This window comes from Panonychus citri, unplaced genomic scaffold (genome assembly GCF_014898815.1).
Source record: "Panonychus citri isolate SS breed McGregor unplaced genomic scaffold, ASM1489881v1 Contig00135, whole genome shotgun sequence".
NCBI classification, from domain to species: domain Eukaryota; kingdom Metazoa; phylum Arthropoda; class Arachnida; order Trombidiformes; family Tetranychidae; genus Panonychus; species Panonychus citri.
This window is the reverse complement of record NW_026515540.1, coordinates 2,167,531-2,194,705: the sequence shown is the minus strand read 5'-3', so window position 1 is coordinate 2,194,705 and position 27,175 is coordinate 2,167,531. Positions and strand designations below refer to the sequence as shown.

General features: G+C 29.4%; 3 protein-coding genes across 3 annotated transcripts in view; 2 read left to right on the top strand and 1 right to left on the bottom strand.

Annotated features, from left to right (window-relative positions):
* LOC128391894 (glutamate receptor ionotropic, kainate 2-like) overlaps window positions 1-23,301 on the bottom strand; it is a 51,888-nt gene extending 28,587 nt beyond the window's left edge. Inside the window, exons 1-2 of the mRNA XM_053351849.1 lie at window positions 22,319-23,301; window positions 6,931-7,092 (exon numbers count right to left, since the gene is read on the bottom strand). Coding sequence (XP_053207824.1) covers window positions 6,931-7,092; window positions 22,319-22,451 — 295 coding nt within the window. The 5' untranslated portion in view covers window positions 22,452-23,301. The remainder of the gene's footprint in view (window positions 1-6,930; window positions 7,093-22,318) is intronic.
* On the top strand, window positions 23,299-24,116 carry LOC128391901 (peptidyl-prolyl cis-trans isomerase H-like). The gene is made up of 3 exons (XM_053351858.1): window positions 23,299-23,573; window positions 23,647-23,715; window positions 23,773-24,116. The coding sequence occupies exons 1-3, from the start codon at window positions 23,425-23,427 to the stop codon at window positions 24,104-24,106; spliced, it is 552 nt and encodes a 183-aa protein (XP_053207833.1). The 5' UTR covers window positions 23,299-23,424; the 3' UTR covers window positions 24,107-24,116.
* A 308-nt stretch (window positions 24,117-24,424) lies between these two features.
* LOC128391896 (protein angel homolog 2-like) lies at window positions 24,425-27,042 on the top strand. The gene is made up of 3 exons (XM_053351851.1): window positions 24,425-24,719; window positions 24,844-24,917; window positions 25,026-27,042. Exon 3 carries the CDS (start codon window positions 25,227-25,229, stop codon window positions 26,613-26,615), a length of 1,389 nt encoding a protein of 462 aa, XP_053207826.1. The 5' UTR covers window positions 24,425-24,719; window positions 24,844-24,917; window positions 25,026-25,226; the 3' UTR covers window positions 26,616-27,042.
* The last annotated feature ends 133 nt before the right edge of the window (window positions 27,043-27,175 follow it).

Sequence of the window (27,175 nt, the reverse complement as noted above, 5' to 3'; positions counted from 1 at the left end):
GGAAAAGGATGAGCATCAAAAGAGAATCAATCTTTACCGTAAAGATTTTACATCGGTGAATTACGAATCAAAGACGACTAAAGAAGTGGTTGAATCTTTAAGTAATAGACACAATCGTTTGTCTCCGGTTATCACGCTTAACCCAGTTCCTGATGATAATCATTTTTTCTTTGGTGAAATTTCAACGATTCTGAAATGCTTCATGCATTTATTCAAATCCTTTGAATCGGAAATCGATGAATTCAGAAAAGGAAACGCAACAAATCAAGAAATATTTACAAATGGTTTACGAATAATTCCGTATTTTCCTGTTTATACAAGAAAATACAGAAAAGCCATTTCCTCTTTACCGGAGAGGCTAAATGAACGTGAATCTGGAGTAGTATTAACAACTATCATTAGATATTGTTTTCCAAATCATTGGATTAAAGATGTAACTTTGAGAGGAAATGGTGGACGACGTTCATTGATTGCGATTTGGAATCATGAGTTTCCTCTATCTGATCCAACAGGTGGAAAAGTTATCTCTGGGTTAGGAGAAATTCGCTTGAGAGCTCTTTTCGGTAAGAATCAATGAATTTTGAAAATTGAATTTTTCCTATTCAACTAACATTTTTATTTGTTATTTATTATTATTTCTTAGATCATACTATTCGCTGTTGTGGTGCTAAAAGCTACGATGAATTCAAAGAGAAAAAAATGACCGATACTATTTCAAAGCAATGTACTACTCACGTTCCAAGTTTACGGCTAGGAGAGATTCTGCTGCTTGGGATTCAATTATCGAGAGCACAACTGCTGAAGAAGATACAAGTGTTCAAGATAAAGAGGAATTCATCTATTCACCACAAACCCGCACTTCAACTAGAAGCTCACGAGCAGCTCGAAGGCATAAAGCGAGAGTTAATGAATCTTCCAGTGCTGCTGTTCTTTCAGCATTTTCGTTTTCAACTCCGAAAACAACTCTGAATTCTTCCACTGAAGGCTATGAATCTGGTATCAGCTCGAATGTTTCTCAGCAAGGTGAGGAACGAACAAACATTCTTGATAATTTGATTCCTGGAACAAGTAACCATATCAAGAATTATTTTGTTGGTGAACCTGCGACAACAACTAAACGAATGGATTCAACGATTTTTGTGAGCTCAATAGAATTGGGAGATTGGAAGCTGAAGATGAAAAAGGAGTCAATCGGAGTCGGATATCTGATTTTATGGATGATGAATTATTATTGACCAATTCGATTCAAGAAAAAGATTCAGTAATAAACGGAATCGAGGAAGATTCAGAATCAGATTCAAATCCTGCTTGTGATGATAATTGTTTCAAAGAATGCATATTCTTTAATATTTTGATTCAAAAAAGTTTGATTTCACTTTTCAAAATTAATTAATTAAATCAATTTAAAATAAAACTGATTCTTTGAATCAAAAATCTAAGATTTAAGTTTGCGTTTTATTGATTCAAAGAAGTTTAGTTTCATTTTTCAAAATTAATTAATTAAATTAATTTAAAATAAAACTGATTCTTTGAATCAAAAATCTAAGATTTAAGTTTATATTTTATTAAACAATCAAGAGATTCTTTGATTGAGGAATCAATAAACATATTGATTCTTCAGTCATTAATTTCATTTTCTTTCGTCTTAATCAATCAAAAAATTGACTCAATGTTGATTCATGGCCGTTCAAAAACGGTCAAAAAAGAGTCAAAATAATTCATATTTGAGTCAATTTAACTCAATTTATTTGAATAACTATTGACTCTCTATTGATTAATTTTAGTAAAGAGTCAAAACTAATCAAAATAAGAGTCAAATACACTCAAAAATGAGTCTAATCTCATCAAAAGGCATTGACTCTCTAAGGAGTAAAAATGTCCCATCCACCTTGTTTTTTGACTCTCTCATGACTCTTTACTGTTGATTGGGAGTTTACTTTTTGTTCAGACTAATTAATCATGGATGGTCTCACGATAATCATTTGATGATGATGATGATGATTGAGAAAGCATCATTACAATGAAGAAGAGACTGGAAATGATCATCATGAAAATACACAATATCCTGAATTGATAATATTACATGATGATGATGATGATGATGACATGAAGAGACATTTTGTCGATAATTTAAAGAGACAGAACAAGAGTGAGAGAGAAATGGATAATAATAATGATCAACATGAAAGGGTGAACATTTTGTAATCAGGGAATAGAGAGAAATAATAATGATGCTGAATCTCAGGAATCATGGATAACCCTTTAACATGTAACATTGATAATGAGCATCCAAAGGTAATGTAACCATATACACATTCACTTGTTACTGAACTGTTTATATTATCACAATAATCATCATCCTCATCATCTGCATCTCAATCATACATAATTTATTTATTATCATCATCTGAATAATGATGATGATAATCATGTTAACATGTGAATGAAATGAAAAAAACAAATTCAATCAAACTTATACACTTTATGTTATAAGTCAAGAACGATTTATCCTAAAAAGATCAAACCTCGTACGTATACATTTCAGAATTGAAGGACTTCGTGTAAAAATTTTCAAGGTCATTGAGGTCATTTCTCGAAAATTCAATTCAAATTCTTGACTTATAACTAAAAATCTGCGTAAACTGAAGTTGAATAGCCTTGTACAAGTAATTGTATTAGTAAATGATGAAGGTTAATTGTTACAATCAGATGTTCATTATCTGTTAGTGATTAAGACTCTCTACCTTTAATCTTTTGCTGTTATTTAATCAAGATAATTAATCAGTCAATTTATTCATAACAATATAATTTGATGACAATCGATCAGGGAAAAAAGTTTCATTCTTATCATGTATCTAATTTTGGTGATTGATGTGAGTTGATTGACATATCATCAACTTAATCCACAGAAGCTCAATTAGATTTATCATTAAACTTAATCATTGTGATTAAAGGATGATGATGATTAAAGACAAATCATTGTCCTTAATAAAGTTACATTGATCTGATTTGTAAGTTTGTTTTTCGTGACAACAAAAAAAAAGTTTAGCTTAAAGTTTATCATCATTATTATTATAAGATAATAAGTAAAATATATATATCATTCATGATGATGATGATGATCATTATTAGCTTTATACAATTTGAATCGCAATTAATCAATTGCAATTAGCAATCGTACAGAAATCCATTGGATGGTAAGTGGAGCAAACTTATCAGACTCATGATGATACCGATAATGATGATAAACCAAGTATCATGGATGATGATATTTTTTTCCCATTGATTTAATAAAGATAATGATGATGAACTGAACTGAAATGAACTGAATCAAACTTATCATTCATTTTAACAATGTAATATCATTTGATTTAATGATCTGAACATCATCCAGTTGATTATTGATGTTTGCATTGGTAACTCATTCATTTTCATGTAAGATTTAACTTCACCCTTTTGTTATTTTTATTGTTAACATAAAACACCATCATCATCATCACCTCTACCCACTCATCTTCATTATCATCATCATCATCATAAGCCATTTGACCTGCTTTGAATCAATGGAGTGAGAAAAGTTCCAGAATTTTATTCAGTTGTATTAGATTTTTGTGTATACATGGTGTATGTATCCAAGCCGGAGGCTAGAAAATTGGAATGTAAAAGATTCATGAAAGTGATGATTGAAAGGGAGTGAGAGAGAGAGAGAGAGAATCATGATCATCATGCTGATCTCTCATGGAGATGCTGAATAAAGATGAAAATCTTAAGGTTTCTTTTTCTTAGTTGACTAAACGACTTTCATCATTATTATCATCATTATCTTCACTATCATTTTAAATCATGAATTTTCATTGAAAAGTTCTGAGCACAAGCCTCATTTAAGATTAAATTGGGTGAATCTTGTTACAATGCTTATAGTCACCTTTTGTTTATCTACTTGGTTTCTTATACAGTTCATGGAATCCATCAGATTCCATGATTCCACCATGAAATCATCTCAAGAATTGTGAATACAATCAAAATTAACTCTGAATATCAGTGAGCTTTCATAAAGTGTTACAATTAATCACAATTGGATTAACAATTGATTTTCACTCAAACATCATCAACAATTTAATATAATATTGATCGACAATTTTCCGATTAATCATCTCTTTTAATCATCTTATCATCATTTATCATTAATCTAAATCTACAAATTATCTCGGTGTAATTAGTGTTTATTGCTGTTTAGAATTTACAATTAACAGAAAAAGTCTCATTTCTTTGTAATTGTTTTCCTTTAACAATCATTGATCAGAAACAAATTAATTACCTAGTGATAGGAAATAGATTAACATGATTCATTCATCAATGAATGTTTAACAACAGGAAATTTCATGATGATGATGATGATTTTCAGATGAGGAGAGAAAACAAAAAAAAAGAGAACAAAATTCAAACCGGAAATTAAAGAGTTCAGGGAAAGATTGACTGAGTGAATATTAACTTTTACCTAACCATTATAATAACATGATGAATATGAAACATTTCTGAATATTTTCAGAATTAACTTTGAATCCAAATTTGATGAATGAACTTTTCAGATTGTTTTGTGTTCACTTGTCAGAGAGGGAAGATAAAAACAAAAAGAAAATAATATCTCACTAAATCCATGAGAGATATTCAGAGTAATCATCTTGAATGATCTGAAATCGTTGACTGGTTGGAAAGGTGAAAGTTATCATGAAGATGAAGATGATCATGATCATCTAGATTTTTCAAGATGCTGTGAAGACACCGGAATCTATCAAAAAGGATGAGATTAATTGTAGAAAGCCACGCATGATGAGATGATGATGATGATAAGAAAAGAAAAGAAAAGAAAGGATAACATGAGAGAGGAAAAAAAATAAAAGAAAATGATAAAAATTCTGAGTTATTCCAATTTCCATCAGAACTTTAGATCTCTTCCTCTCCTCCTACTCTTCATCAACAAAGAATCATTTTCTCCACCATAGAGATAATATCTTTTTCCCATGTAACTGCAACATCATCATCACCTTACAACCTTCCACTTCACCCAAATCCTGAGACACACACAAGAAAATACAATCCCAGAGCTCAGTCAATTCAGAATTATTCTTGAAAACTTACATATAACTCCAACCATCAACTTCATCCTCATGATGATGATGATCATCATCATCACCATTTATATAATAAACAAATAGTATAAACAAAATTTTATGGGTTAAAAAAAATGTTATCATTATTGATTGAATATTAAAAATAATACATAACCTCAGAGATGAAATATTTACTCTGGAAAATGAAACAAACAATAAAGTTCAGTCTCAGAGATTTTTTTTTCACCATTTTCATCCTCAAATCAACATGAATTCAGATTTAAATTGAATTGCCTGTAAACAATAATAGTAACATTGATCATCATCATCATCATACAATTGAAACAATTGAATATTTCCTACACAAAATTCAATCTCTTAATAAGAAAGATAAAGTTTCTTATTATTATGATAAAAGAGGGGAAAAAATTGTGAATTTCAATCTGAGTAAATTTGAAAACTTATCATGATTATCATGGTTTTCTGTTCATTCACATCCCTGAATAAGTAATATGATAATGTTTATCCTTTTTTGATGTAATATATTCAGACAGAAAGATGAAGGAGGAAAAAATGATTCCGACAAAGTGACACTTTCCCTGTTTTCACCAACTGAACCCTCATGAAACATGGTGGTGGGTGATAAATGTAATTGTAAATTGGTTTCACAGCTTCCTGATTATACCATTTAAACCTTATTTAAGCTCATTGATCTAATATATTATTTGGGTGTATTAGGCTAACAATGGCGAGGAGAGGAAAAATTTCCCACCTTCTAATTCAGGGGAAGGTTGAGAAAAGAGAGAGACAGAGAAAAGTTCCAAATTCACTGAATTCTTTCTCATGTTATTTCATCATCAACATTTTTTTCTCTCTCCTATGAATCGTTTTCTCCCTCTTCCTATGGAGATTAAAGTATTATGGTGACAATTGTTGTCGACGTTGATAATTTGAGCAACAATTTGAATCTAATCATTAGTTTGTTATGATTAGTTTACTTTGTTTTTGCTTCTGTTTCCGTTGAGTTTCAGAGGAATCATGATAATCACCATGATAATGATAAGCTTAATGATTAGTTGTAATATTTATCTTCATTTTCTGAAGACTGGAAAAGTTTTTACACTTAATAAATGAGACTCATCATGAACTTTTTTTCCTCATCTCTCAGTTTCACAGGGGAAAAAACATGATAATGTCATTAGCTGTTATCTTTTTTTCCATTCTCTCTCAATATTATCATGATTTGAATTCATCATTACATGTTAATTGGGCGACGATTAATCATAATTATTTCAACTAAAAGTCTCATCTTTTTAATTCATTGTTATACTGAATAAAGTTCATTATGATGCTTTAGTCAAAATGATTGACAACCTTGACCTAATTTCAAGATGAATATGGTGGCGATTGATTCATCATCATTAGACTCATGATGCATGATTATAATTGCAAATCAATAATCAATGATAAATTGTTAAATTAATCAAATCAAGTGAACCAGAAATTTGAAGTAACAAAATTCATCCTCATCCTGATTTCAAAATCAGAATTTTCTGAATGTGAAGATTTTTTCCTTACTTCCTCAACATTTAATCATTTCCATCGTCTTGTAAGTTCATTCATCTGAATAATAATGAATTAAATATCTTGTTATCATGCTGACATTGGATGAAAGATATATAAAAGTCTATGTTATTTGAATACATCATATGGTAACAGCAACAATTGAATATTCATTTAGACAGATGAAGAAGGAGATTTTTTTTTCAGAATCATCATCATGAATTGGATTTAAAGTATTATCGTCATGAAATCTTACCCTTTTTCGAGGCATGAAAACTGTCATCTTTTGAGACATATTGAATATCGTAAATTAATGTTGTATTAGTTAGTAAATTACGATCTTTATTGACACGATAAACACCGTACTTGAAGGCTAATTCAGTGGGGCCATTTTTTTCATCTTCCGTGAAAAGTGCTCCTGAAAGAGAGAGAGAGAGAGACAACAATTAGTCATTAATTTCAGTTCGAACAAGGAAATAGGAGAATCTCAGGTCATAATTGAGAGAATACCATTCAAGTGATCGGAAGTTATGATTGAAATGGTTTCGAAATCGTGACAACTTTTCATCCAATTGAATTAATATTTCGAATGAAATTTTTCGTTACTTGAGTAGCTCATCTCTTTGGACATTGGTCAAAGTTTTGACATTTGACAAAAGTTTCCTATGAACTTTTCCTCTGTCATTTTCAGAGGAATCAGATTTGTTGATTATCATGTTGAGGTTTTTTTTTGTTTCTTGCAAAATAGTTTGAATTGATTATCATCCTACTCATCATCTTATTGTCATGTAAATTAAACCTGAGTGGTGTATTTGTGTTTATATTCATTCACTGAATCGCTTTATTGTTTTGTTTAGTTTCTTCATCATTCATTATTATCCACCTTATTATCATCATTATCATCACTGACAATGTGTAAGATGTAAGATTGAGAGGGTATCATGAATAACAATTGAATTACAGGTTAAATCAGATGAGCATGTTAGGAAATTATTATATCAACAATTTACTTAGACAAAAGTTTTTACTCTAATATCCAATAATTTTATGGTCTATGCTTGAGACTAAATTGATATTTCAAGATGGAGATAATTTAAATTTCCAGTTAATATAAAATTAATAGCTCAAAATGCGGAAACAAGTGAAATTAGAGCATATTGGTAGATTCAATTGTCGAGATTCAGAGTTTATCGACTGGGACATTTTAATCATTGACATTTTATGCCAATGGGAGGAAAATAGAGAGAGAGAGAGAAAGAGATTAAGTGTAATAAATTCAGAATCTGAAACGATAACTTATCCGCTTGGAGTGATTATAATCATTATACAATAGTAATTATCTGTTCCATTGTTTCATGTGAGTTTGGAGATTGAGATATAATCAGGGTATGAAATCAACCAAGAAGAAGAAGAACATAAATCAAATTAGAAATCCAATGGAAAGAAAGTTCTGAGTTTAACAGATTTTTCCATCACCATAATCATCCCTTTTTCATGCTCTTCTATTATTTTCCCAATATCTATTTCTGATCATCATCATCACCACCATGAAGATGATGATTCTCGCTCTCAGCATCTTCTTTTTTTGCTTCTCTCTCTCTCTCTCTCGTTTTCTCTTTTCATCTTTCGTCTTCATTTCCTTATCATTAGTAAAGTTCCAATATAAGAAACTCACTCTGTATCTAATCATTTCTTTATAACCTCCTCCTCTTTTAACTTCAATACAATTTGCAACCTCAATCTACACTTTGATCTTTATGACACAATAGTGACGATGAAAAAAAATCTTCCCAGTGAAGGTGATGATATAATATGAAAAAAATTACTTCTTTTATTTTACTCAGTTAGCATTCGTTGCCATGGTTACCTACTGTATTTTTCTCGTTATGGTTTTACTTTGAGATAAAAAACAGTTACATTGTTATACAGAGGGAATAAACTTTTTCTGTGTCTCGAATTTTAGTTTTAATTGTCAGTCGAAAAGTCAAATTTCACTTTTGTCCTTTGATTGTGTTTATCATGTTTCATGGGATATTTGAATGATCAATCATTGATATGGTTCAGATGAGAGTAGCATAGAAAGCGGGATAGTATATTTGATGAGGAGAATTTTATCCAGAATTTAATCAGAATTTATAATCGTTCGTAATAAAAGATTCAAAGGTTGAGAGTATCATGATTACCATGATTATCATGGAAGAGCCTCTTGGAATAACTTAGAAGCTTATTTAGATTATCCTTCGAGAATGTGGGTTATCATCATTTTGGAAGAGAAAAATCTGATAATCATGGTAATTCTCAAGATTGTATTGCATGAGCGAGAGAAAAGTCTCTCCATGAACTTTTCAGAATTTTTCTCAATGGTACTCAGCTGAATGTACACAAAATTAGGATAAATTGTATTGATAACTCGATGGTATAATTTGTTGTTCTCGGAAATCAAATTGACACAATTTTTTTTAAAAAAAGAAAAGTTCTGATCGGTGAAAATCCTTAAGTGATATCTAAACAATTGATTGCTTCGGACGATTTTTACGGATTAAGACTTCGTATTTCATGAAGATGATGAATGAAAAATTCAATTTCAGTGTCTTTTTCAGTAATCATGTTGATCATAAATAAAAAAGTCCCAAAGGATTCACAAGGATGAAGATTAAAGTATTGGGTGAAAATTTTTCTCATGATAGACGATACAAGATGATGAGGATAATATTAATAATCATTATCACCACTATCATGGGAAAAATGATCAGATAATATTTGATAAACATTGATCTCTACGAGAGTTCAAAGATCACTATCACTATCATGGGAGATGAATGTTCATCTATTAATAGTAAGCATAAGAATTCATTTTCATTAAGGTCAGGACAATGAAATTATTACCTTTGATCAACAATTAAATCTTGTAATTTTATCTTTCCACTTAAAATGATTACATTTGCATCATTGACTTTTCATAAATTCGTATTCAGCTCAAACGATATTCATTTGTTCAAATGAGTTCTCATGTTCAAATGGTTCACAAGGTGTTGATTACATGAAAGGAGAAATTTTTTCATCAGTTAGGGCTCAGAGAGAGAGAGAGAGAGAGAGAGAGAGAGAGAGAGAGAGAGAGAGAGAGTTGTTTATTTTGATTCCATTGTCATTTCACTTTTGACCATTCTCGACTCATTGCCATAGTGTAGAGAGGTAAAATAGATACATGAAGGGAGTGGGTTAAACTAAAAAGTGGGAGGAGGAGATGGTCAAAGATGAAGTGGAAAACATAAGAAGTCAAAGTAAAGTGGACAAAATAAAGGGAACACCAAAGAGATTCAACTATTAGATTGTTCAGCTAACAAGTCAAAATATCGAGAAAAAATTCTCTCCCTCTTCATGTTTATTTTCCGATATTTTCCCACCCCACCCTCACTCATTCACTAACACACACACACTCCCTTCTCATATTTCATCTTCAAACATCATCAACAAAATTGCTTACTTAGTGTTTTCCATGTTGACAATAAACAGTAACTTTGGCTCGTTAATTTTTTCCTCAAATTGTTACAATTAACTTTTCGTCTTTCCTTTTTTTTTAATAATAACATCAATGTCCAGACGGAATTGAAAACAAATACGATAAAATTATCCTCCTTTTACTGATTCCAACTCAATAACAATCGTATTAGTAAATGTACTATGTTCAAACTTATATGATATCCATTGAAACGAATCACAACTAATTATTAGTTACAGACAGAACTCAATTTAAACTTCATGATTAGAGACTGAAAATATAAATAAATAAGTGTCCTTAGTTATTAATTTTAGTCAACAATCAAACAATGAACAATTATTATTATTATTTTCTCAACAAGAACCGAAACAGAATTCACCATGATATCCATTAGAACTCATAATAAACTCATGATAAACAAAAAGAAAAAAAAATAATATAATTAAAATGTAAATTACCATGAAATAGATTCACCTTGTTATCAACAATTTAAATTAATGAATCATTCAAAATCCTATTAAATTTAGGTAACATCAATATACTCAGATTACTAGGAGGGTATTCACATTTTGCTTGAATGAAAAAGGATTTAACCTCTTCCTTCAAAACTAAACCTCTCACATTTTCAGTTATTATACATTATAAATGAATGGAGGAAAAAAATAGGAAATAAATAACACGAAGAAAAAATAATAATAATAATAAGCAGTAAAAATTGGAAAGAATCGTCTAAGTAAAATGTTCATTGTTGTGAATACATTTTATTTTTGTGTCAACAACAACATTGTCCAGAGACAACAAAGGTTAGTTTGAAAGAGGCAAAAGTTATACAGTGATTATTATTATTATTATTATGGTTATCATGTTGGTCAGTAAAACTTTGATTCAACATTTTCTTCTGAATACCTTAACAAGGACAATACCATTGGTATATATTAATACAAGGTTATCATAACTTTTATCATAGTATTAAATGTGTAACATTTTACTTGGCTGATTTTCTGGTTTTTCTATGATTTATACCAAAAGAAAAACTGTTTACCAAATGATGTGATAGTATTACAACAATTGAACACACTAAATGTGAAAGAAGTGTATTCGTCTCATTCTGATAATCAGTTACATATTGAAAAGAGTAACAATTTTGTCTGAAAACATTGAGATTTATTTAAATTTAAATATCAGTCTTGTCTTAATACATTATTATCATTAACATTCATTCATCTCAAGATTGATAAAATGATTAAATGGTCTGATTGTGATTATCAAGTGTGTTTCATATTAATTGTTGAAGGTATTTTTTATTGAGTAACCGGATTTATTAATTAGTATTGTGGTTTTTTATGTATCAGGCAGGTTGACATTTTAATTGGAATGTCAATCAACATTTTATAATCATATTAACTTTTATCTTTGTTTACAAATTCGTTATTCTTTGATTCAAAGATCATTTTATACTTAACAGCAAAAATGATGACAAGATTTGACAGTAAATTTCTAGTGATGAAACGACTTCTTATTTTTGGTCATTAAAACCGATTACAAACCCAAATTGTTAGTACGTTTATTTTAGAAACTGATGAAGTAGTGGTGCGAGTATTATTTGAAATCTTTTATTTTCGAGTTTCATTGTCTGTTATTTAGGACGTAAAAACCAAATATCACTACAGTTTACTCCTTATTACTTGGTTTTTCATATCAATTCTATAAAGACAATATGTAAGTTTTGTTGTGTTAAAGGGGAATGTATCACCCAAAATCGACTTTCGTAAAACTTAAAATAAGGTCACAATTCTGCTGGAACACATCAAAGCTTCTCTAAAATGTTCCGCTCGGCCACAATTGCCATCGAAACTTAAATTGTATTTCGATATTATTTCGAGAACGGTGATGGATAAAGACATGAAATTTTTTACAGATATAGTTTCTAAATTGTTCTTTGTATGGCCAACGGAAAAAGTTATGCCAGGCGTTGGCTCCTCAAATATGATCTTGATGTCATTTAACTTCGAAATGCAAACATCCTGATTAAATTTAATGGATCTTTAACAATATAAAACAACCGCATAGAAGCATCATACATATTTTCAGACTCATGATAAATGTTTTCGATATTGAGATCGCCACCCAAGATTATATAAAACATTGCTTGTATTGGTTTATTTTCTTTGTAATCAAATCAACTACTTAATCATCTCTTTTTTCTTATTTTTTCTTTTCTTTGATTCTTTTAGGTTTAAAGATTCGCAGGTAAGCTTTTTATCTTTTAATTTGTATTTAATTCATTGTTAATCTCTATGTTCAATTAATTATTCCGATTTACAAATTTTTCTGTGATGTGAAATTCGAACAATTATTTCAATTATTTTGTACATTTCATCAGGACTTCGCAAATTTATCAAATTTCGTATCAACTATTTACTCTTTTATAAAGGGAAATTCAGCTACTTTGTTAGTTGTCTTTTCTCGGTTACTCAAAAACTACTTGACCGAACGGCTCCATATCTCGTCTATGGAAGTTTAACCTCTACTCAATTGTCATATTTCAAGGTCAAGGTCATAAAGGTTATTCAGAAAAGAACGCACTTGAAGGTCATTTGAAGAACTTTTTGAAATTTTTTCAAGCCTGCCTGTGATGCTTTATTGACCAATGTATCTATCAACATATCGACATCTTAGCAGTTATTTAATCTTTGAAGTTTGTTTAAATTAAAGTTAAATCGGTTACTTTATTTGAGAAATTTTTTGTATTTTGACTATTTTGATTGATTAAAAATGAAATGAATAAGATGGCGCTAAAATTGAATAAACGAAAAGACTGAAACTGACAAATGGTCAACTGATAAAAGACAAACTGTTGACTGAATTGAACTAAGTCTTATCAAAAGGATTGACTTGGTTAATCCAATTTCCAATGAGTTTCCTTTTCTCTTCCTTCTTATTCATCATCGTCATATTCCTTTCTCAGATTCTTTATATTAGCCTTGTCTTTCCACCTTTATCATCATTCTCATCATCATCATGTCCATTTCCTCTCTTCATTCCTATCAATTTTGTTGAAGATATTTTTATCTTCTTCCTTTTTTTCTTCATCTTCTTCATTCATTCCATTCCTCATCATCATGATTCCTCTATTTTCACGATCATCATATCCCTTTGTTACCTTCATACTACATCAGTATCCTTGCTATTCAGTTGCATGATTACTGGATAAAATCAGAAGAAAAAAAAGTTCTTTCAATAAAAAATATTCTCTTTTTTCAGAATATTCAGTCTGCTAAAGAGCTCCAACTGACACTTAACTCTTAAGGTATCATGATGATGTTCATTGAGAAAACTTATAAACAGAATCAGTAACAATTCAATGATAATTCCCAAGATTACAAACCTCATGGAATTTAAATTCAAGTCACATGTGATACATTCACTTTAATTGTCTAGTAATTAAATCCAATGAGATCTCATGAAGAAGATGTCATCATCATATGAATGTAGAAAAGATCAAAACTCTTGGAAAACTTAAATATCAAAACTTTCCGAGCATCAGTATTGAAGAAATTGTATCTTTTTGCCTCTAATGAGAAATGAAAAATATTTTCTCGTAGATTTGATATTTGATATTACAATTCCATGTAAACAAGATCATCTTCATCGCCAATTCTGAATAATGATGAAACTCTATGATAATTCATTTACATGTATCATGATATCTGCATGAATCTTGTTCAATTCTTTCGTTAACTATGATGAAATAATATCTCTTGGGATTAAATGTGTTTACTTGAGGTCGAAAACGGGTAAATATTGATGCATATACGAGTTTCGATTAGGATGATTATTGAAATATGATGAGAAAGGAAGACTAACTTTTTCACCCAAATAATGAATTCTTATTACCTTTGACCCAAAGAGAAAGTTGTAATCATGAGCTTTGATTCAAAAATCGATTAACTCGGAAAGTTTTCTCTTTAATCAGAATAATTCTCAGTCAATTTTCACCATCCAAATGATTCAATTTACTTGTTAGTCTAATCATTATATTGATTGAAATTCTGTTGAAATTTTATCTTCAAACTAAATTTGAATCCTGATCATAATTGTAACATGATTAAGATTCAGTTTTTATGCTCTTCTAATGATTAAGCCAATTAGTTTAATAAGTTTTTGTTTTCTTTTGCTTGGTTGATTATTATTAATAGTTTTCCATGATGATTAGTTTATCATGATAAAATTTTTGTTATATATATTTGTGAACGGTTGTTATTAATTGTGATCATTAATCTTAATCAATTTGTGTTAATGTTATTTGCTTAGATTAGGTTTTGATTGAATTATTTACCTTGTTTACTTTTGATAAAGTTAATTACCTTTGATTGTTTGTTGATGATAGTTATTGATTCAGTTTCTATTCACAAATCAATGGTTTCAATCAATTGTAATCTATTTTTCAATGGTTGGCTTTTTCCTCTTGAATTTTAATTCAATTCAATGATTTAAATTATATTACAGCTAAATTAGATTAAGATGATTGAACAATTGAAATTACATCAGTTTAACTGATTACAATCTAATCAATTTAATTGAATATGAGTTAATTTCAAAAACATAATAAGACATTTAAACAATTAAACATTGGACCTTTTTCTCATTTTGTTATTCATGAGGATTTCTGAATGAAATTCACTGAGTAATGATTAAATATTTTCCATGATTGTAATTGATTGTTGGCTTAAGAAAAAGCATCAAAATAAATCGTTGGGACAGTTTGTTAAAGAAAAGGAAAAACTTAAACAAAGATTAATGAACATTTTGAACATTTCACGAAATTTGTTGAAAAAAAGTTATCATGAATTTCGTGACAAAATTTTCGTATAAAACAAATTCGTTAATCACTTGAATGATATATATTTATATTCAATGTAAGATTTCAAGCTAAAGTCTTATGGAAAAACTCTGAATACATTTGACCTGAGGTTTCAATCCCTGAGATAAACACCAAATCTTAAAATCTATTGTTCACAATGAATTATTTCCTGATGATATTAAATTTCACAGATTAGCTGGATATCAATCACTAAACTATTTCTTACAAAATGGTGATCATTAAATATATAATTTGGACAAATAAGATGGTGTATATAAGATTTTACAGTATTTGAACCTATTATCATGATGATAATGTTCATGATAATGTTCATGTTACCTTCTGAATCAATAGAGGATGAAATTTACAGAGCAACTTGAAATTTATATATAAAGTCAATTGTTGATACACTTGGAAAACATAAACAATCAACAACAATCAAAAAGTTGAACGATTTTGATATAATTTTGTTGTTGAAAGTTGGAAAATCTCATAAGTAGATATAATAAATTACATGATAAAATTTCATGAAAATGTTGAAATTATCAAGAATCAAGGTTATCAACTTTGTATTGAACTTTTTTTTATCTTTCACTTTGTCAACTTTTCAAAGCTCGTAACATTTTATATTGTCCACTATTAATACAAATTAATCTCATACGGTCAAGAAGGTTGTGAAAAAGTTTGAGTAATTAAATTTAATCATGATTAATGAGACTCTGTTAATTTTGTTTCAGTTCAATTACTAAATAAGCTGAATAAGAATCAGATAAATTTGTTTTTTCTTGTTCTTTCTCCAGCAAACAAAATGCATCTTTCTGTTGATAGAATGCTAAGAATCAACTAGAGGAAATGTTGAAGGAATGGAAACAAACATGGAACAAATAATTATTATAATGATGATGAAAATTGTGATGATAAGAGGGAGCGAGAGAGAGAGAGAGAGATAATTAGATTAAGCTAATTAGCTTTAATTCATTGAATCAAACAAGAAAAGCGGATAAACATTAAACACCCAGACGAAACTGTAATAGTAAAAGAGAAAGAATATTTTCCAGAATGAATTCTGATTCTTTTACCAAGCTGAATGTCATGAAAGTATGGATATAATTTTCATTCTTTTCATGGAAAATTAAAATAAATGTATCATCAAGTTGTTGTTGTTGTTGTTTAAGTAGCTTAATTAGTAGACTAATTACCCTGATGAAAGAATTTGAAAGTGAATATAATATATGAGACATTGAATGGTTAGAATCGTTCATTGAAAATGTTGAAAAGATGAAATTTAAATTGAACGTAAATCTTATTCATTGGGAATGTTATTGTTGTATATTAGTTTTGTTTTATTCTGACATGAAGAGTTTCATGAAAGTTGATATATTCGTTTAGAATCCTGAGTAATATTATTAAAGTGGAAGTGAAAATTTTGTATTGGAATGAAAAATGTTATCATGATGACATTTTCTTTGTCTGAGATACATCAATGTCATCAGAATACAGGAAGAAGGTATTATTATCATTATACACAATTTTCCATGGATTTTTCTGAGCTTATTTTTTTCTCCCTCTTTCTTTGAAACAATTCAGACTATTCAGTGGATTGTTCAGATTGTAGGTGAGTTATATCCTTTTCTCCTCATGAATATGAGTATATATTTATACAGAATTTTTTTTTTCATAGTAACTGTTCAATGTTAGGAAAGTGATTTTTTTTATTACTGATCAACAAGAATGCTCAAGATTTACATTGAATACACTTTGGAGATTTTGAATTGAATCCAGAAATTATGTTACCTAATAAATTTATAAAATTCTGTTTGTTATCTCATGAAAACTTGAGACTGAAATCTCATGAATCACCGAAGAGATTTATTTTTTCATTGTAAATCATTAGACAAGATTGATTGAAATGCTAGTAAGTTTCATTTGAATTGTTTAAATGTGAATACAAAATGATTCAAACTAATTAATTAACTGACCACAAGCCAATCATTGTACTAATGATAATGAATCCAATTGAAACCTTGTTAACTTTCATGGTAAAAGTTTGAGCCAGAACTTTTCTCCCCCTGTTGATTACAGTTGGTGATTTACTTTTGTCAGTCTCTCCGTTCAGTTGTGGATTATCTGATCTAAAAAGGGATTATCAGGATTAACCTTAAAGTGTAAAAGTAAAACCAAGTTATCCAAGATAAAAGAGGAAACTTCCGAGTATCATGTGGGAATATCTTAATACAATTCCATGATAATCTTCATGATACTTGATTCTCGTTGATATTTCATGGAGGAAAGGGGGAAACATTTAGGACGAAAAAAAAATTTCTTTCTCTTCAATGGTTACTGAAGATGATTATTACATCAAGACAGAATCATGAGAAAGTTGAATGAAGAGATTTATTCATTATCAGGATTCAGAATTTTATCTCCTTTTGTTTATCCATAGAACTTTTTTGCTCTTCTTCTTCTTCTGTTTTCTATCTATTAATTTTCGAGACTCTTTCATGAACAAGGAAAAAAAACTCTTCTTCTCCATCTTGTTCTGAGAAGATGATGAAGATAATCTTGATGATTGAACACGCGATATTTTTTTATCATCTTTTCCTCTGTTAATATTATTACACTTATCTTCAAGTATTAGATAAAGGTATTACATGTAATAATATCCCAAATATAAACATTATATCAAATCAAGGATCCACTTTATTGGTTATACAGTAACAATATCAGACTAACATTGAGCATTCAATGTATTACATACTAGAAGCTAAGACTTGGATGTAATAATATTAATATCCAGATATTATTATATTTAATGGGATAAAGTTTTTTTTTCATTCTTCTCATGAAAAGTTCAGAGGACACTGAATGAAACCATCTCAGCCATATGAATATCAGACTTATCTCTTAACATTGATGATGAATAAATTGTGTATTCATTAATTTCCTTGGCTAATCTGTTGAGATTCTTACTGATTCTGATTACATGATAATTTTTCCTATGATTTTGGTGTTAGAATTTTGGATTTTGATACTTTTCTCACGGTTTGTATCGAGAGAGATTGAAATGGTTATTCAGAATCGATTAGAACTTTTTTCTTTAAGAAATTCAAGTTGAAAGATATCTCACTGGTTCTCATGATAATAATATGTCATGTTAATGTCAGAACAATTCAATGACGGGAAAAAAATGTTAACCAAAATTCAGAACTCAACTTTTTTCTCTTGCATAAGAATCAGGTAAAAATTTTCTTCTGGTTCTATCACATGAAATCTGAATGATGATTAACTATCATGAACATGTCAGGATTACCCTGTAGATGGGAATCTCAGTAAAAAGGGAGAAAAAAGTTTTCAACAATTTTATTGACAGAATTAGATTCATATCATCAAGGATGAAACTTGATTTATCTCCATGATCTGAATTTGAATGATAATTTTAATCTATTCTTATAAAAATTTGTTTCCAATTATTCATTGACACAAAATGATCATTATTCAACCTCATGGATATAATTAACATATCATAATGGTAATTAGCTTGATTATGATAATTGATTATCATGGTAACACTGGAAATTAAAATCTAATTAGCGTTGATCAAATTTAAATTTACTCACAGAACAGACAAAGTTTCATCCAATACAAGTTTTCCTTTGATTTCATCGTGATAATGATCATGGGTTAATTACAATGATAATCAAGATGATCATCATCACCTTGATGATGAGAGATGCAAAAAAAAAGCTGATTAAAAGGATGAAGAAGACAAATTATCCTTATTATGTATATTCAAGGAGCTGAATTGTTCATATGAAAAGGAGCATGATAAAGATAACAATTCAATTGAATTTCACTTGAAATCAATTCATTGATTATCTTAATTGAATCTATTCAGTTGTTGACAATGGTAATTGAGACAAATGAGATGGATCCCAATGAAGACAAGTGATGACAACAATCAAGATGATGATGATGATGATGACAAAGATTATCCAAGAGTCGGATATCCAGAAATCTTGAATTTCAGTTACCATGTTTATCATGTATCTTCATCTTCAAATCCTCTCCATCATCATTATTATAATAATACTAGAAAATGATGATAAAATGAAAGAGAATGGTAAAAAAAACAAAAACTTCTTGTCAACAATTAATTGATTGTCTTCATTTGTTGAAGCATTTTTTTATCCCTTAACTAGAAATTGGCAACATTAGCTCAATAATTGTATCTTGTTAATGAGTCTTGATCATCATCATCATCATCATATAACAAGTTGTATTATCAACCAAAAAGGTTTAGTAGATAATATAATTAGTTAATCAACTAATACAAGGGTAATCATGATCATTACAATCAATAGTGTTACTGACGTTGATTCAGTTCAACATGAGAAGCACAATTAACTATTCAACAGCGAATCGTTGTAATCAATTTCTTATGAATGGAAAGTCCAAAAAAGTTGTTCGTCAGAACGATTTAGTTAAGAGTTTGTCTTAATTTGAAAGTTCGTGATATCGAATCATTTTTACGAACTCAAAGTGATGAATTTTTGATGATCAATCAAAGTTTTCAAAAGTTTCGTTTTCATCCTGAAAATTGATAATAGAAAAACAAAAGTTTTCCAAATTGTTGTAATCTTTTGACTATCCCAGTTAATTGGTGAATTACGATTAACTATCTAAAGGATAACTTTGTTAATCAGTTAATTAATTATGATTGTGATTGGGTTTCATTGATACTTTTTGTTTCTTTCCAATTCTAATAGTTAATCTAATGTCATCTTTGTTACTATTGCCGTAGGTTTACAATTGATTGTTATTATGATGGATTTTCCGTCAACAATTTAGCTTTATCCTATTAAGGTTGATTATTATTATTATCACTGATTGTTATTAAGGTAATAATCTGATTAAATGGTTTTACTTGAATTGATAATAATACTTGACATTAAATGAACCTGATAGTTGATTGGTTGTTATTGGAAAGTTAATGGTTGAATTGTGATGATTAAGGGATGAGGATGATTCAGTTTTCTTGTGTGTTTGAATTAAAATAAGTAAAATAATTAACTGATTTACTGATTTACTGTTGGTTTCTTATTATTTGATTTGATTTGTTTGTTTGAATTTAGGTGAGTGTAAATGTTATACAGGAAAAAAATTGGATTCTCAATGAATCTCATGATAAAAGGTATAAATTCAGTTTGTTAGGGTCAGTCTAAGATATTGAGTCACGAAAACATTAAAGTATAATAATAATGTAAGATGAGGATGATAAGAAATGAATGATTCCATGAAGATGATGATGAGAAAATCAGAGGAAAAGATGAGAAAGAAAGAAAAAGTTTCTTCAGCTTTTGGTTACCTTTTTTTTCATGTTCCCTTTGTTTCTGCATCAATAGATCACAGAATTTTTTTTTCTTCTTCTCCCATGAAGATAAGTAAGTTGAAGATAAGGATGAGAAAAGGAAATACACACGAAGAGGAAGAGGATGAGGATGCAAAAAGAAAAGATTGTGATAGAATCATGATAATGTGAAGATAGAAAACAAATAGAAAAAAATGGTTTGAGGAAAATTTGTTTTCGAAAAAAAATTCAAATAAAGATGAAGGTGAAGGTGATTTTCATGTTGATGATCAGGTAAAGTTTGACTAAGATGAAGATGGAAATGTGAATGATGAAAGTGATGCTTTTGATCAGGTAAAGGTGAAGGTGATACTAGTATATTGATGGGGATGAGATTTCATTATCATGAGAAGGATTTTGATCAACAGACTTTTGCATATCTCAAATATTTTCATCATTATCTTTATCATACTGATCCAAATCATCCTCATCCTTTATCTTTAATCCTTAATAAGAAAGTGATTACAGTCAGATAGGATTTTATCATCTCATTATTTTCATTTCCTAATATTCATCCTCTCTCTCTCTCTCTATCTCTTACTCTATCTTATCCGTCATCATTTGGATGATATAATACATTTTGTCATCATCATCCTTTCATTTTCTTCACCTTTACTCTAATAAGAATGATGATCATGTCAAAATGAAAAGAAGATGAGAAAGATGAAGATGAGAATAAAAAAGATCATGTAATCGATGGTTTCGATTAACTTTCTATCGATGGAAATGATGTTCACATGAAAATCTCTCTCTCTCTCTCTCTCTCTCTCTCTCTCTCTCTCTCTCTTCATTCATTCATCCTTGTTCATCATCCTCATGGTTTGAAATTCTGAATGAATGACAGATAAAGTCTTTCACATAATAATGTTAATAATAAATACAATTGTCATTGAAAGGATTCACATTCTGGTTCTGATTCTGATTCTGATTCTGAAACCGGAAAATTAAACATGGAAGCATTTTTTTTCCTCCTTTTAAACTCTATTGTTATTATTAAACCAATAACAATTTAACATTGAATTCACTACCACCAACATGATCATCATGATCATCATCCTAAATCAATTTCAAATGAGTTGAATTGAATTTCTCAATATCATTAATAGTAACTAAATTTCATTGTCATAAAAATGTTGTTCATTTGAAATTCATTGACATTCAAATCTATTCACAGTCAACCCCCAAAGACTCAACATTAATTTATATCTCCTTGATTATGATTATTTGCTGTTCATTTGATTAACTTACTCAATCAGCTAATCTAATCATCTAGGTGGATATTAATTACTGAAGATACCCACCGGTGGGTGGTTGATTTATATTATTACATTTAATCAACTACACGAAAAGTTTTTCAGCTTTTGTTTCATTTTTTTTTTCTTACTACTTTTGACTCATTAACTTGAATCTATGGAACTGAATTAACTTAATCATGGTTAAATATATTATTTCTCCGCTGATGCTATTAAGGTTATTAATCAATTCTATTGAACAGTGAAATTAATTGTTTCGGTTAATTGTTCAACCAGTGACAATTTAATATCAAATATAAGATGATGATTTTTACTTGAAAGTTAATTAGAAGACTATATTTATTAATATATTACAATTAACCATCGCCATTAACAATTACAATTGAATTTACTTTGGTAATTGTTATCATCAAATTTCATACTTCTGGTATTTTTGTTAATCAAATTAAATTTCATGGTAATTAAATTTAATTGGTTGGAAAGTAAAAAATATTAACACAAAATTGAAGGAAAAAAAAAACTTTTTCAATTTGTTTCGAGTTGAAAGTTGGCACGATTTAATTGTTCAGACAATTGAATTGACAGCTAATTGTTTATGTTAATTGTTAATTGTTGACTTACCTATTTTAACTACTCTAGGAACTCCGGAAACACTTTTAACCAAATTAACATCACCAATTATTAATAAGATAGAAGCTACTTGGAACAATTTGTTAATCATTAGGAAAAAATTGATTTCCGATCGAATCAACATTTTCAATTAACTTTGAACAATCAACAATCAATGTTAATTATTACTGATGATGAACAATTGAAAGTAAATAAAAGTTTAATGAATGGTAATTTTTGAGAGGAAAAAAAGTTTTTCAATCAATCGAAATTAATTGTAAAAATTAAACACTAATCAATGATTGATGAAGATTATTGTAATTATGATATACTGATGATGGTTGATGACTAAGTTAATTGTGACAAAATCAACTAATTTAGTTAAAGAAAAAAACAAACAACATTAGTATCCATTTGTTAATTTGGTTAAATCACTTAAATCACTACAAATTGTTGATTCAATTAATCCAATCACTTTGGTTAACATTATAAATCCAGTAAATTTTTGAGTTGAACAATTAAAATTAACTCTGTTTCACCCATTTGATTGTGACGATGATCACAAAGAATAATGGAAATGAATGAGGATGATCAGATTCTGAGAACTGAATAACGAATAAGATAAACTTTTCGCCATACTTTTTGTTACTCTTCTCAACGAATCATTTTCGACTTAGAACAAAGTTCTAAATCGATCTCCATAGTGACATCTCTTATTCTCATAACAAGAACAAGTATAAACATGTAAACTTTTAGTTTCGACTCGAATCTTTCCTTTTGCCAATCGATGGACAATTTTGAGACTCAAATCGAAACAAAATCTTCAAGTTTATATGTATCACTGTTCTCGATAAATGTATGAACACTTCGAGAAACAATTTCCACTTGGACGATAATTGTGACCATCGAATCCGAATTCAAGTTTTGCGCCTTGTTAACTTTTAATACTTTTTCCTCCCTCAAGAGGCATAAAGATCAATGTGATTCTTTGAGCGGTTCAGTTGAATTTGTTTACTTTGTTTTCGGTCAATTTAGTTAATTGTTTTTAATTGTTGACAATAGTTTCTTGTTTCTTTTGTCCACTTAATCGTTCCCTGGTTCAGTTGAGTTGTTTAATTATGTCTTCTTGGAGTCAAATTCAATCACAATTGAGAAATTCTAATAATCCTGTTGTCTTTTTTGACATTTCCATTGGTAACACTGAGGTTGGAAGAATTAAATTTGAACTTTTTGCTGATGTTGTTCCTAAAACTGCGGAAAATTTCAGGTAAATTGTTGAATTTTCATTCATTTTAATTTTAAATTAACTTCATTTAATTGTGTTTCTTCCCTGTGTTCAGACAATTTTGTACCGGCGAATTTAAGAAAGACGGAATTCCAATTGGATATAAAGGTTGCACTTTCCATAGGTTAGTTTTTCTTTTCGTTTTTCAATTAGATCTAAATTAATTTCCTTTTTTTTACAGAGTAATTAAAGATTTTATGATTCAAGGTGGTGATTTTGTTAACGGAGATGGAACTGGACTGATGAGTACTTATGGTGGTCGATTTCAAGATGAAAATTTTGACCTTTCTCATGATTCCCCTGGTTTACTTTCCATGGCAAATTCTGGTAAAGATACAAATGGCTGCCAATTTTTCATTACCTGTGCTCCATGTAAATTTCTGGACGGTAAACATGTTGTCTTTGGCCGTATAGTTGACGGACTTTTGGTCATGAGAAAGATAGAAAATGTCCCCATAGGTCCAAACAATAAACCTAAACTTCAAGTGACGGTATCTCAATGTGGAGAAATGTAATAATAACAAAACCGAATTGAACAAAGAAAAGCAAAAGAACCAACTAACTATCAATCTTAATCACTTGATCAACCTGACACAAAATGATCAAGAATGATGTGTGTAAATGTGAATAATCCTCTAATTAATAATAAATCATAATTGATATTTATGATTATAAGAAAACAAATGATGACGATTAAAACATAAAACCTCATCATCAGTTATCATATTTGTGTCTTCAATTGGATTGAAAACAAAATGGTTTCATGTGCAATGTTGTCGCAAAATTTTTCCATCATTAATGTTTACATGACATTTGATTGATTTGGATAAACAATTAAACACATCACAATTGGATTAACCCAAAAAGACAAAGACCTCGGGGAAAAAAAGACAGAGAGCAAAGAAAGAGAGACGAAAATTACATGATCCATTTATAGGAAGATAAAGACTCTCATCATCAGCCGGTTACTTCTGGATTGTTGTTACATTCATTTTCTAATTGTGATTAATTTCCGATCATTCCAAGTGCTAAATTAACCGCTTGGTAATTTTGATTTACTTCTAATTGGATTGTTAATCATCAGTTGACAACAAAAAGAACCAGTTACTCAATAGTTTGGCCTGATTGGTAAATTTTTCATTTTGATCCATTGGTTTTCCTAAAACAACAACAACAACCAATTTCTCATGATTGAAGATCATTTTTACTCCAATTAATTTAAATTTTGTTTCTTTTTTCAATCTCTTTTTAGAATCAAATTGAATCTTGACACAATCTATATCATCTTAATTGTTTAATTTGGTTTACATTATCAACCAAGTAAAGGTAAGTCTAAATTTAGAAGAGAAAAATTTTCTATCTTTTTTTTGCTTTCCAATTGTTTTTCTCATGTGTTTGTTATTTTTGTGAATCTTTTTTTGTTTTGTTTTGTAGCATTGGAGGAGTAGAAGAAGATCAAATCTAATTGTCCAAAGTCTCTTGAATTCTAATCTCATTGGTTGATTATCTATTGATTGGAAATTTATCTATGAAAAGGAGGGAACCAGCTGAGAGAATTGATATTTTTGTTTCTCCTCTACTAAATATATAAAATCACTTCTCTTGTGTTCCAATTAATTTACATTCACTATCTGAATGTTAAAAGTGCCACATAGGATTTTACTATTGATAAAAAAGTGCTTCTCATCTGACATGTTACAAGATTATTATAATATTAATCGCCCCTGGTGTTATACCAATTCAGGAAGGATAAGACAAAAGGATAATCTCAAGAGTAAAGATGAACGAGTAAACAATGGGACAAATTCAAGATTAAAAAGAGATCAATCTAAAAGTACCAATGGACAATTTGAATTTTCCTTAATGACGTTTAATTGTCTCTCCCAAGATCTAATTGCTCGACACACCGAGATGTATGTCAATTGTCCAAGAGGTTCCCTTGATTGGCCTTTACGAAGAGACAGATTAGCCCGTGAATTAAGTGACTCGAATCCCGATATTGTTTGTCTTCAAGAAGTTAACTATGGTCATCATGGTCAATTTTATAAACCCTTTTTCACCAGTTTAGGTTATTCTGGTATCTATAAGAAAAGAACTGGTTCCATGTATGATGGATGCGCTTTTTTTTACAAAACCTCGAAATTCACTTTATTGGATAAAATTGAATTGGAATTTTATCGATGTGATTTAACCAGCCTTCTAAATAGAGATAATATCGCAATAATTGGTGTTCTCAAGCCTCTTATCCAATCATCTAATGGAACCAATGGTTTAGATTCTAATCGATTAATTGTTGCAACAACTCACCTTCTTTTCAATCCTTCCCGTGGTGATGTTAAATTAGCTCAACTACGATTACTTTTAGCTGAATTGGATCAACTGATTAATTCATTTAATGAAACGGGAAAATACAAAACCAATGTAATACTTTGTGGGGACATGAATTCAGTTCCATATTCACCTTTGTATAATTTCATTACCACCGGTTCACTTGATACATCGGGCTACCAATGTGGAGATTTATCTGGCCAGTTAGAAGGTACTGGACATGGAAAACTTTTTCGACCCTCTGACCTGAAACTGGAAGGAATTAATCACTTAACTCGATATGTATCTAATCAAAATGAGAAACAATCAAATGTAAACAATGGAAGGAAAGATAATTGGAGGGATAATAATACCGTAAAATCAAAAAACGAGAAATATACGAGAAAAGATTTTCTTAAAACTAACGATATCGATGAGAGAACTGATCAAAATTCACAATTAATTAAGCATAATTTCAAATTCTCATCAGTTTATCCAGCCACCGATGTGAATAATTTACCATTCATCACAACTCACCATGGAACTGGATCTTGTATGGTTGATTATATTTTCTACAATAGATCTGATAGCTTAGAGTTACTGGGATACACTCGATTATTAAATAGTGAACAAATGGCTCGAATCGGATGTCTACCCAATCTTTTCATCGGATCAGATCATTTATCCCTTCAGGCTAAATTTCTCATAAAAGGTTAATCAACGTTCTCAACAATTTAACTCCAACATTTACCCAACCATTTTCAACCAAATAACAAATCATAAAGAAGCTTTTTCCAGCCAAACTAACAATTAACCTTTGACAATCTATCCATGGATCGATTGAACCATTTGCCTAATATTTCATATCTTTTTGTTTCTTGAAAAAAAAACCTTAATTGTTGACAATTAGTATCTAAATTGCTTTCACTCGAGAAAAACTCACTACCATTATCTGCCTAATATCAGCTTATTTTGTTTAACTGACTAATCAAATTGATATAATTATCATTGATTCCGACAATCAGAGTTAATTAATTAGTTAATCTTAAAAATTAACCTGTAACCTTTGACCTGTAATCTTTTCATGTACAAAAGTAACATAATTTTTGATAAATTTACAAATAAAACAAAAAGATTTTGTTAATCGTTTCTTTTTGTTTAATCCACTGTCTAAATCATTGATTAGAATCCTCTTAATGATTAGAGACGAAAAAAATCTAATCAACAATTAACCTATCTATTTGTTTTTTCCTTATTTTCCTCGATACAATTAACTA

Bases quoted from the DNA above. Each gene is read 5' to 3' on its own strand.
- LOC128391901 (XM_053351858.1), top strand. From the start codon at position 23,425: ATGTCTTCTTGGAGTCAAATTCAATCACAATTGAGAAATTCTAATAAT. The intron at 23,574-23,646 runs GTAAATTGTTGA...CCCTGTGTTCAG, and splicing joins AAAACTGCGGAAAATTTCAG to ACAATTTTGTACCGGCGAAT. The intron at 23,716-23,772 runs GTTAGTTTTTCT...TTTTTTTTACAG, and splicing joins AAAGGTTGCACTTTCCATAG to AGTAATTAAAGATTTTATGA.
- LOC128391896 (XM_053351851.1), top strand. From the start codon at position 25,227: ATGTTAAAAGTGCCACATAGGATTTTACTATTGATAAAAAAGTGCTTC.